Source organism: Suncus etruscus, chromosome 2, assembly GCF_024139225.1.
Source record: "Suncus etruscus isolate mSunEtr1 chromosome 2, mSunEtr1.pri.cur, whole genome shotgun sequence".
Classification (NCBI taxonomy): Eukaryota; Metazoa; Chordata; class Mammalia; order Eulipotyphla; family Soricidae; genus Suncus; species Suncus etruscus.
Window position 1 is genome coordinate 95,280,936 of NC_064849.1, and position 12,741 is coordinate 95,293,676.

At 39.5% G+C, this 12,741-nt stretch overlaps 1 protein-coding gene across 1 annotated transcript in view; it reads left to right on the forward strand.

Moving 5' to 3' along the window:
- The window catches only part of CPLANE1 (ciliogenesis and planar polarity effector complex subunit 1), a 154,953-nt gene that overhangs the window by 74,654 nt on the left and 67,558 nt on the right, over positions 1–12,741 (forward strand). Inside the window, 2 exon segments of the mRNA XM_049769035.1 lie at positions 1,959–1,994; positions 2,781–2,973. Coding sequence (XP_049624992.1) covers positions 1,959–1,994; positions 2,781–2,973 — 229 coding nt within the window.

Consider the following 12,741-nt stretch of genomic DNA (forward strand, 5'->3'; position numbering starts at 1 on the left):
TCTTTTGCCATACTGTGCCATTTTGACCTATTTTACAGTTAAGAGAATGACATTTAAAATTACATATTGTGGGGGCCAGAGAGATAGCGCAGTAGTAGGGGCATTTGCCTTGTAAGCAGCCTCTTCAGGATGGACAGTGTACTTTGAATCCAGCATCTCATTTGGTCCCCATGCTGCCAGGAGTGATTTCTGACAGAGCCAGGAGTAACCCCTGAGCAATGCTGGTGTGACCCAAAACAACAAAAAATTTCTCATATTGTGTCACTTAAAAAAATTGCTAAATGTTTTGACTAAATCAAAGATAGGGCGGAGTATAGTTGATGGTTCAAGTGGTAGGGCGTTTGCCTTGCACGCACCTAACATAGGATAGACCTGCGGTTTGATCCACCGGCATCATATTGGTCTCCCAAGCCAGAAGCTGATTTCTGAGTGCATAGCCCAGGAGTAACCCCTGAGCGTCACGGGTGTGCCCCCCCCCCCCCGAAAAAGAAAGGAATAAAATGAAAGCAGTATGAAGCATTGAGCTACTTAGCTACCTATTTTGACATCCTTTTATTAAAATATTCCATAATCATGGTGCTTTGTAAAATTTAAAAATAAATTATTCTGGGACCTGAGTGTAGCTATAGCAGACTAGGACATTTTCCTTGCATGCAGGTTTGTGCCTGCACCCATATGAACCCTGAAGCTGCCAGTAGTAACCTCCTGAGCACAGAGCCAGGAGTAAGCCCTGAGTACAGTAGGTGTTGCCCCCAAAAACAAACAAACAAGAAATAACAAAAAATCCGCTGGTTTGTTGAGACATTGTAAGTGGGGCTCCTGAACCTCCTAAGATCACCTTGGGGAGGTCTCCCTCAGCCCCAGAAAAGTCATGTTACTGTCTTAAAAAATGGCAAGTCAGGACCAGAGCTATAACATAAACAGATAGGGTGTTTCTGCCTTGCATGCAGCCAACCTGGGTCGATCCCTCGGCATCCCATATGGTCCACCAAGCCTACCAGACTAATTTCTGTGGCTACAGATTCCAGGAGTAACCCCCCGAGTGCCATTGAGTGGTACCCCCACCCAAAAAGACAAGCCCAGTGTGTTTTACGTGGATTTGCCAATTTTTCTTATGAGTATGCTGAAAAAGCATAGTTATAAGTGCAAATACATTTTCAAATGTCGTGTAACGCTTTTTTACTTTTTTGGAAGGACAATGATAATTTCATTAGAATTTGATAGTGAATGCTACATTTACCTAGTTATGGAAATAGATTTTACATTATGCCAGTACTTAAAATAAACCATCCCTTAACACTTTTTATGTAAATTAGTAGTTTATTGCTCAGGTTATCAGAGCACTTGTCTTGCCTCAGCATGCACTTACTTGGCTTAACCCTTGGCGCAGTACCTGTACCCTTGAATGCCACTTGCTGCATGCACAGTAGGATTTGCCATGGGGCCCACACTAGTAGGTATAGCCTCCATAGCAATGAATAACAACAGCAAAATTTACTTTGAGGTTTAACTTATGTTTCTAAATAACCATTTCATGCAGTGCCGTGGGTCTGGGTAGCAATTCATTCCTGGTAGTGTTGGGGATTGAATCCAGGCCCCTTGCATGTAAAGCTTGTTCTTCAGTTCATTGAGCTAGCTCTTTGGCCCTCAATAACTTTTTTTGTTTGTTAGTTTTGTTTTTTTTTTATTGTGGTCCACATTTGACTGTATTCAGGGCTTACTCCTGACTATGTGCTCAGTAATCACTCTTGGCTGGGTTCATGTACCACCAGATGGGATGTTAGAGATTGAACCCAGATCAGTAGCCATCAATAACATTTGGGGGGGGGTATGTATTTTTATAAATATATAATCTATGGTTCTTTGGAAATAAAATGTTAATAGCTCTGTCATAATTATTTAAAGTTAAGAGTTGTCCATACTTATTCTAAAATTAACCTTTTTTTTTTTCTCCCCAGTGCTGGGAGTGGAGTGCAGAACCTTAGAAATGCAAGGTAAGTGTTCTATCACTAAGTGACTTCACTGACCTGAATGAAAATTTCTTTCAGTTTATACTTTATAGTTCTCTTAACTCCTTTTGATATTTAAGTCCTTTTTAGTTAAAAGAAAAAAAAAAAAGACAAGCCTACGTCTTGCATTTTTCTTTCCTGCATTATGAGTCCCAAGTACCAAACTCTTAGGTGAGCCCCCCAACCTACTCTGGCCTCCACATCTCAAGTTCTCCCTTTCCTCTAGAAGAAACAAACCAACATGTTCCTTAGTCTGTTTGCCTGCTGTGCAGAGCTAATCATAATGATTGCGTAAGAATCAAACTTTAATACTTTAAGTGTGCCTGAAGTGAATAATAAGAGTGTTTAAGACATTGGTAGTGTGACATCCTAGTTAGAGGGGGTTGATATCCTCGAATGTAAAGGCATTTCCATGGAACACTGTGCTGGTAACAAGAGCTGGGCTGAGGGGCTTAACTTTAAAAATTTCCAGAAAGCATTTATGTTGGAAAAAGAAAGGTCAAAATCATAGACAGATCATAGACAATGAATGTTCCTTCTCCTTGTTTAATGTGGGGTTGGGGGTGTTTATTTTTGGGACTCATCTGGCAATTTTCAGGGGTTACTCCTGGCTCTGTTCTCAGGACTCATTTTGGGCAGTCTTAGGGAGACCATATGGGATGTTGAGGATTGAACCCAGGTTAGCTGTATGCAAGGCAGGCACCTATTGACTGTACTTATTCTGGCCTTGATTAATGTGTTTTGTTTTTCAATTTACATGTCTCCATATAGTGCACAAATTTCTGCATTTAAAGATAATTCTTCCTTAACTCCACCTCCTGCATCAGATGGAATCCGTGTTGCTTCCCAGACACCTGTGCCTGCACCTCAGAACACACAGAGGCATGAGCCCAGGCCACAGTCATCTGAGCCTTCTGATCCTGTTAGGCAAGTGCTCCAAGATGAAATGTTTAAATTAGTTCAGGTAAGTACATCTCCTTAGGGATAATAAAGCTACACATGTGAAAGGTTTTATTTTTATGTATTTATTTTATTGGAATGGAAGCACAGTGACTTGAAATCATCCTGTTGAAATGATATGTTCCAACAATGTGGAAAGTTTTTTTTTTTTCTGCTCCTGGAAAGTTTTAAAATATAACAAAACTTCTAGAAATGAACAAGTTTAAATTTACTCTAAGTTATCTGATCTTCACTGGTTATTCATAGTGAATAATTCTAGAATCTAGCCTGTAATACCATCCCCCACAGTCGCTGCTTTGCCAATAATCCTGCCTCACCACTCCTCTACAGCTCTTTGCAGATACCAATCTGACCAAAACTCCAAGTATGTCAGTATTTGAGCTGACATTACCTGGACTTTTTGGAGTGCAGGCACCTTACTCTTGTATTTCCAGACACAGATGCCAGCCAAAAATACCCACTAAAAAGCTACAATATCAGTAATAATGCTATGGAATTCTTGAGCCATACAGCCATGTGGACACTACAGTATTTTTTGGTTCTTTTTTTTTGTTTGTTTGTATTTTGTTTTTGGGCCACACCCTGGCGCGTGGCTCAAGGGGGTACTCCTGGCTATCTGATCAGAATCAGCTCCTGGCAGGAACGGAGGATCAAATGGGACTCCACGGGATTCCGAACCAACCACATTAAGGTCCTGGGTCGGCTGCTTTGCCAAGGCAAACGCCGCTGTGTCTATCTTCCCCCCCCGACAACTACAATATCTTTAAATACTATCACCCCTGGAACACGTCAATTCAGAATGTCCAATGTGTATTTGAAGCCCCATAATGTTCAGAAACAAAGGAAAAGTAACAGAATGGTCAACTCTAGCAACAAGAATTTTCATAAACATTCTGACAATGTTTTAATTACCTCATAGTGAGATACAATAAGTTTTCTTGTTTACTGTATCTTATCTTTTTTTTGTTTGTTTGGTTTTTGTTTTTGGGTGGCACCTGGCAACCACTAGGGTTACTCCCTGGTCTGCACTCAGATTGTTCCTGGTAGGCTTGGGGGAAACATATGGGATAGCCGGGATTTGAAACAAGGTCTGTCTGTGTTGGCTGCATGCCAGGCAAATGCCTTAACACTGTGCTATCGCTCCGGTCCCTCTTTTATTATTTTTAATATCTTTATTTATATACCTTGATTGCAAATATGATTGTAGTTGGGTTTCAGTCTTGTAAAGAAACACCCCCCTTCATCAGTGTAACATTCCCATCACCAATGTCCCAATTCTCCCTCCTCCGCACACCCCACCACCACCTACACTCGAGTCAGGCTATTCTACTTCCCTCATTCATTCACTTATGATAGTTCTCAATGTAGTTATTTCTCTAACTGCACTCATCAACTTTTTGTGAGATTCATGTTGTGAGTGGACCCTTCCAGCCCTCATCTCTTTTGTCTCTGGTAAATTATTGTAAAAATTGTCTTTTTATTTTCTATAAAACCAATAGATGAGGGAGATCCCTCTTTTATTTATTTTTTAAATATAATTTTTATTTTAATCATAGTGGCTTACATATCATTGACAATAATATTTTAGGTACTATTAACATAAAATCAGGCAAATTCCCCATCACCGAATTGTCCCTCCTCTACTTTTGTTTCCCGTCCCTTCTTCCCATAACCTCTTCCATTACTCATGGGGCTGCTAGAATAAGTGGTCCCCTCTGTGCCTAGCTTACTACTTAGTGGTCTTACACTATTTGTCTTGGTATCTCCCTTATTCCCCCTGCCCCAATTGGGAGGCGGGACTTGATCAAGTTATGTGGTTTTGTTTTTGAAGAAGAGAAAAGTAATAACCTGGAGGAAAAAAAGAAAAAAGAATCAGATACTCCGGAAATGGGCGAGAGTCCTTCTAGAGGGCTTTCATTCTAGGTTTGAGAGACGAAGGGGAAAAAGAAGGTGAAACACCACAACAGTACATAAAGAACTGTAAATAAAAATATCCAGTGAGCATTCCAAAAAACAAACAAACAAAACAAAACAAAAGGGTAAGCATCATATAAAAGCCATGGTATTGAGATAAAAAAATGGCAGAGCACATAAGAAAAGAAAAGAAGAAAATAAATGAATACAAATGGAGACATCCACTTCCAATAGCCAAACCACAACAATGCAATCAACAAAAAAATAGATAAGTAAATAATAATAAAAAATTGTTTTGTGCTTTATTTTTTTGCTTCCACTTTTCTGGAAACAAATTTATTATGATCAACTATGTCAACTATGTGATTCATGGTCTTTAAATAAAGTACTTTATATATTATATATATATACACAAAAAATCAATAAATGGACATTATACAGAAAGAAAAGAAATAAAAAGAGGGCAGGAAAAAAATAGAAATAGGGGCACTAAGAGATAGCATGGAGGTAAGGCATTTGCCTTGCATGCAGAAGACGGTGGTTTTGAATCCCGGCATCCCATATGGTCCCCAGAGCCTGCCAGGAGCGATTTCTGAGCGTAGAACCAGGGCTACTGAAGGCTCTGCCAGTGTGACCCAAAAAACCAAAACCAAAACAAAAACAAAACAAAACAAAACAAAATAAAGAGAAATAGAAATAAAACCCCTGTTCATGAATTGAGAGGAATAACATTAAAATGGAAAATACTTTACTAAAGCATTTTATAGATTCAATACAGTTCCTTTAAGAATACCCATGACATTTTTAAAAAAATAGATTAATTCCTTCTGAAATTTATGTGGAACAATAATAGTGGATCCCCTAACCCCCAGCCAAAGTAGTTCTTCAGAAGAAGATGGGGGAGGCATCACTTCTCCAACTTTAAATTAAATACATCCTTCACCAGTGGTAGGAATGCTGACTCATCTAGCCTTTTGAAAACAGTATGCACATTCCTCAATGTCTCAATTTCAAAATGTCTCCAAAAAACTAGGAAAAGCTCAGACTTGTGCTTCCATGCTGTGCAGCAATTTTTACACCCGGGAATAGTAGACGACCCACACAAAAATACAATCTAGCAGGCTGGAGCAGTGGCGCAAGTGGTAAGGCATTTGCCTTTCACATATTAACCTAGGGCGGACCGAGGTTCAATCCCCCAGCATCCTATATGGTTCCTTAGGCCAGGAGCAGTTTCTGAGGCACATAGCCAAAAGTAACCCCCCTGAGGCATCACCGGGTGTGGCCCAAAAACAAACAAAAAGTTTTTAAAAAAATACAATATAGAAAAAACATCTGCACTTCTATGTTAGTTGCAACACTATTCACAATAGCCAAAGTCTAGAAACAATCCAAGTGCCCATGAACAGAAGACTAATAAAGAAGCTTCTGGCACATATACAAAGTGGAAAACTACTTAGCTCTCAGAAAAGATGTGTTATGCAATATGCTGCGGTATGAATGATCTGGAGAGTTATCTTAAGTGCATATGAGTCACAGAGAGAGATACACAGAATGAGCTTTCATATATGGGTATATAAAAAAGCATTAGGGGAATAAACTACTGCCCAAAGCAATTGAAAACCAAAAAATTGGAGGACTGATCCCTTAGCAGGGATCTTGTCATTTTCAGGAGATAGGGTGGTAGAGCTAGACAGTCCAGGGAAGGGACCACTCCAAAAATGATAGAAGTAAGTGGTCACTCTGAGCCAGAACTAGTGCGGAAGGGAGGTTTAAATGACATGAATAATACGTCTATCCAGTAAACAATATTGTAAACCACAGTCCCTAAAAGGGGGAGGGACAGGTATAAAGAACAAAGTATGAGAAGTGGGAGAGACCAGGGACATTGTGGGTTCACTAGTGAAGGAATTGGTGTTTTTGTAACATACATTGTTAGTCTGCATTGTATGGTGATTCAATAAAAAATTTAAAGTATGGGTTGGGCGGAGAGATAGCCAGCAGTAAGGCATTTGCCTTGCACGCAGCCCATCCAGGACGGATGGTGGTTCAAATCCCCGACATCCCATATGGTACCCCAGGCCCTGCCACGTGCAATTTCTCAGGAGTGACCCTGAGCACTTGCCAGGTGTGACAAAAAAACAAAAATTTAAAGTATGGGGTATGGTTTGACTTTTACTTTTAATTTTTCCTTGATTGTTTTAAAAAATGGTTTTTAGGAGCCTGCTAATTGGTGCTTAGAAGGTGGAAGTAAGCAATCTGGAGATTCTCTAGCCACACCCACTGGTGCTTAGGGCCCTCCCAGGCTGCACTCTCCAATGCTCAGGGACCACATGTGCTCCGTATAGAATCAGTGTCTGCCAAATGTAAAACTTACTTTGTACTCTCTGGTCCTCCTTGGTTGATTTTGATTTGATGCAGAATTTGTCTATCAATGGTGCCTGCTTTTGCCTTCACATAATAGCTGTTAGTATGAATTCCTATTTACTCTTTTCCCATTTGCTAATATCTGCTACTTATTAAATCCTCTTCACAACCACACCTGTGTTAGTGAATTCTTTAATTATCCTCAACCCACTTTATCAGGTCACTTCTTTATAATCTTAATATTTATGTAAATTACTTACAAATAATTTTGAGTCACTTCAGTGATGATTCCTTGAACAGCAAACAGAATGTTTTATTTGTTGTTTTTTTGGGGGGTCATATAAGATGCTTAGAGGGTAACTCTTGACTCATGGCTGTTCATTCTGAAATCATTCCTGGTGGGTTTTTTTTCGTTTTTTTTTTTTTTCTTTTTTCTTTTCTGGTTTTTGGCCCACACCCAGTGATACTTGGGTTACTCCTATTTATGCGCTCAGAATTTGCTCCCTGGCTTAGGGGACTGAAACCATGGTCTGTCCTAGGTTAGTGCATGCAAGGCAAACCCACTCTGCTGCTAGCACCACTACTCCAGCCCCACTCCTGGTGGTTCTTGGTGGGCCATATGGTATGCTGGGATTGAATCTGGGCAGTTGTGTGCAAGGCACATACTTATCTGCTGCACTATCTGGTCCAAAAGCCCTCTCACCATCTTTCTCTCCTTTTCTCTTCTTCCTCCTTTCCTCCATCTCTTTCTCTTTCTTGTTTTCTTGCTTTCTGCAAACACCTGGTGGGCTTTATGGGTTACTCCTAGGCTCTGCACTGAGAAATTGCTTCTGGCAACCTCAGGGGACCATATGGGATTTCGGGGATTGAACCCGGGTCATCCCAGGTTAGTAGCGTAGAAGGCAAACGCCTTACTGCTTTGTTATTACTCCAGTGCCTGCCTGCCCTGCCTGCTGCTGCCTGCCTGCCTGCCTGCCTTGCCTTCCTTCCTTCCTTTCCTTCCTTCCTTCCCTTCCTTCCTTCCTTCCTTCCTTCCTTCCTTCCTTCTTCCTTCCTTCCTTTCCTTCCCTTCCTTCTTCCTTCCTTCTTCTTTCCTTCCTTCCTTCCTTTCATTTTCTTTTTTCTTGCTTTTGTTCTTTCTTTTTTATTAATAACTTTATTAAAACACCTTGATTACAAATATGTTTGTAGTTGGTTTCAGTCATGAAAGAACACCTCCCCGTCACCAGTGCAACATTCCTATCACCAATGTCCCAAATCTCCCTCCTCTCCCACCCCCACCCCCTGCCTGTACTCTAGACAGGCCTTCTACTTCTCTCATTCATTCACATTGTTATGATAGTTCTCAATGTAGTTGTTTCTCTAACTGCATTCACTACTCTTTGTGGTGAGCTTCATATTCGTGAGCTGGACCTTCCATCCCTCCTCCTCTTTGGTCTCTTGAGAATTATTGCAAGTATGGCTTTTATTTTTCTTAAAATTCATAGATGAGTGAGACTATTCTACATCTATCTCTCTCCCTCTGACTTATTTCACCTCAGCATAATAGACTTCCATGTACATTCCATGTATAGGAAAAATTTCATGACTTCATCTCTCCTGATGGCTGCATAATATTCCATTGTGTATATGTACCACATTTCTTTAGCCATTCACCTGTTGAAGGGCATCTTGGTTGTTTCCAAAATCTGGCTATTGTAAATAACACTGCAATGAATATAGGTGTGAAAAAGGGATTTTTGTATTGTATTTTTGTGTTCCTAGGGTATATCCCTAGGAAATGGTATAGCTGGATCATAAAGGGAGCCTAATTTCCAGCTTTTGGGAGGAATCTCCATATTGCTTTCCATAAAGGTTGGGCTAGACGGCATTTCCACCAGTGACGGCAGTGAATAGGAGTTCCTTTCTCTCCACATCCCCACCAGCACAGCTTGTTCTCATTCTTTGTGATGTGTGCCAATCTCTGAGGTGTGAGATGGTACCTCATAGTTGTTTTGATTTGCATTTCCTGATGATTAGTGATGTGGAGCATTTTTCATGTGCCTTTTGGGCATTTGTATTTCTTCTTTTACAAAGTGTTCATTTCTTCTCCCATTTTTTGATGGGATTAGATGCTTTTTTCTTGTAAAGTTCTGTCAGTGTCATGTATATTTTGGATATTAACCACCTATCTGATGGGTATTGAGGTGAATAGTTTCTCCCACTCAGTGGGTAGCTCTTGTATCCTGGGCACTATTTCCTTTGAGGTGCATAAGCTTCTTAGTTTAATATATTCCCATTTGTTTATCTCTACTTCCACTTGTTTTCTCCTTAAAGATGCCTTTAGTTCTCAATGTCATGGAATGTTTTACCTATGTGTTGTTCTATATACCGTATGGTTTTAGGTTTGATATCCAGGTCTTTAATCCATTTGGATTTTACATTTGTCCATGATGTTAGCTGGGGGGTCTGAGTTTGCTTTTTTTGCAAGTGGCTAACCAGGTGTGCCAACACCACTTGTTGAAGAGGCTTTCCTTGCTCCATTTAGGATTTTCTTTGTCTCCTTTATCAAAAATTAGGTGATAGTATGGCTGGGGAACATTCTCTGAGTACTCAAGCCTATTCCACTGATCTGAGGGTCTGTCTTTATTCCAATACCATGCTGTTTTGATAACTATTGCTTTGTAATACAGTTTAAAGTTGGGGAAAGTAATGCTCCCATATTCCTTTTCCCAAGGATTGCTCTAGCTCATGGGTGTTTATTGCTCCAAATGAATTTCAGAAGCGTTTGATTTCACTTTTTTGAAAGAATGTCATGGGTATCTTTAGAGGGATCGCATTAATCTGTACAATGCTTTAGGGAGTATTGCCAATTTAATGATGTGGATCCTGCCAGTCCACGAGCAGGGTATGTGTTTCCATTTCCACATGTCCTCTCTAATTTCTTGGAGCAGGGTTTTATAGTTTTCTTTGTATAGGTCCTTCACTTCTTTAGTCAAATTGACTCCAAGATAGATGAGTTTGTGTGGCACTAATGTGAATGGGGTTGTTTTCTTAATGTCCATTTCTTCCCCTGTCATTATTGGTGTATAAAAAGGCCATTGATTTTTATGTATTAATTTTGTAGCCTGCCATATTGCTATATGGCATCTATTGTTTCTAGAAGCTTTTTGGTTAGAGTCTTTACAGTTTTCTAAGTAGAGTATCATGTCATCTGCATAGTGAGAGCTTGACTTCTTCCTTTCCTGTCTGGATGCCCTTGATATCTTTCTCTTGCCTATTTGCTATAGCAAGTACTTCCAGTACTAAGTTGAATAGGAGTGGTGAGAAAGGACAACCTTGCCTTGTACCAGAATTTAGAGAAAAGGCTTTTAGTTTATCTCCATTGAGGATAATATTTACGTAACATTGGCTTGTGGTAGATGGCCTTAACTATATTGAGAAAGGTTCCTTTCATTCCCATCTTGCTGAGAGTTTTTATCAAGAACGGATGTTGGGGGCCGGAGAGATAGCCTGGAGGTAAAGCGTTTGCAGAAGGACAGTGGTTCGAATCCTGGAATCCCCTTTGGTCCCCTGGGCCTGCCAGGAGCGATTTCTGAGCATAGAGCCAGGAGTAACCCCTGAGCGCTGCCGGGTGTGAACCAAAAATAAAAAAAAAAGAATGGGTGTTGGACCTTATCAAATGCTTTCTCTGTGTCTATTGATATGATCGTGTGATTTTTATTTTTCTTGTTGTTGATGTGTGTATTATGTTGGTACATTTATGGATGTTAAACCATCTTTGCATTCCTGGGATGAAACCTACTTGATCATAATGAATGATCTTCTTAATGAGACATTGAATCCTATTTGCCAGGATTTTGTTGAGGATCTTTGCATCTGTGTTCATCAGGGATATTGGTCTGTAATTTTTTTTTGTTGGCAGCATCTCTGTCTGATTTTGGTATCAAGATGATGTTGGCTTAAATAAAGCTATTTGGAAATGTTCCCATTTTTTCAATTTTGTGAAAGAGCCTGATCAGGACTGGTAGTAGTTCCTCTTGAAAAATTTGGGTTTGAAAGAATTAATTGGCGAATCAGTCTGGACCTGGACTTTTGTTTTGGGGCAGACATTTGATTACCGTTTTAATTTCCTCAATAGTGATGGGAGTGTTTAGATATGCTACATTCTCCTTATTCAACCATGGAAGGTTCTAAGAGTCCAAGAATTTATCCATTTCTTCCAGGTTCTCATGTTTAGTGGCATAGAGTTTCTCAAAGTAGTCTCAGATTACCCTTTGAATCTCTGCAATATCTGTTAGTGATCTCCCCCTTTTCATTTCTAATATGGGTTATCAAGTTTCTCTCTATTTTTGAGTTTTGCTAACGGTTTATTAATCTTGTTTATTTTTCAAAGAACCAGCTCTGCTTTTGTTGATCTTTAGGATTGTTTTTTTGGGTTTCCATTTCATTGATTTCTGCTCTAAGCTTTATTATTTCCTCTCTCTCACTATTTTTGGTTCCTTTTGATGATCATTTTCTAATTTTATAAGCTGCGTGAATAAGCTATTCAGGTATGCCTCTTCTTCCTTCTTGATGTGTGCTTGCAAAACTATAAATATTTCTCTCAGTACCACTTTTGCTGTGTCCCATAGATTCTGATAATTTGTGTCTTCTTTGTCATTTGTTTCCAGTTTTGATTTCCTCTTTGATTTCATCTCAGACCCACTGGTTGTTCAGTAGCAGGCTGTTTAATTTCCAGGTGTTAAAAGTTTTCTTCTGTGTCCCTTTGTAGTTCACATCTAATTTCAGAGCCTTGTGTTCAGCAAAGGTAACCTGCAAAATTTCTATCCTCTTGATTTTCTGGAGGTAAGTTTTATGTGCCAGCATGTGGTCTATACTGGAGAATGACCCATGTACATTAGAGAAGAATGTGTATCCAGGTTTCTGGGGATGGAGTGTCCTATATATATGTGTGTATATATATATATATATATATATAAACACACTAGGCCTCTTTCTTCCATTTCTCTTTTTAGGGCTAGTATATTTTTGTTGGGTTTCTTTCTGGTTGACTTATGTCATTATTGATATCCTCTTTCAAATTTGTCAATAATTGTATTAGATATTTTGCTGGTCTCTCATTGGGTGCATAAATGTTTAGTAGTACAATTTCTTCCTGTTGCACATATTCCTTGATTAGTATGAAGTGTTGTTCTTACAACTTTTCTAAGTCTAAAGTTTGTATCTTCTGATATTAATATGGCTACCCCAGCTTTTTTATGTTTGCTTGCATGATTTTCCTCCAGCCTTTGTTTTTGAGTCTATGTTTATTCTGACTATTCAGGTGTGTTTCTTGTAGGCAGCAGAAGGTTGTACTCATCTGTTTGATCCATTTTGCCACTCTGTGTCTCTTAATTCATGCATTTAGTCCATTGACATTGAAGGAGATGATTGTCATGGATTTAATGTCATCTTTGTGTATAAGTTTGGGTGTGTCTGTTTGTCTGCCTTGTCTTAAAGTAGATCTTTCAGT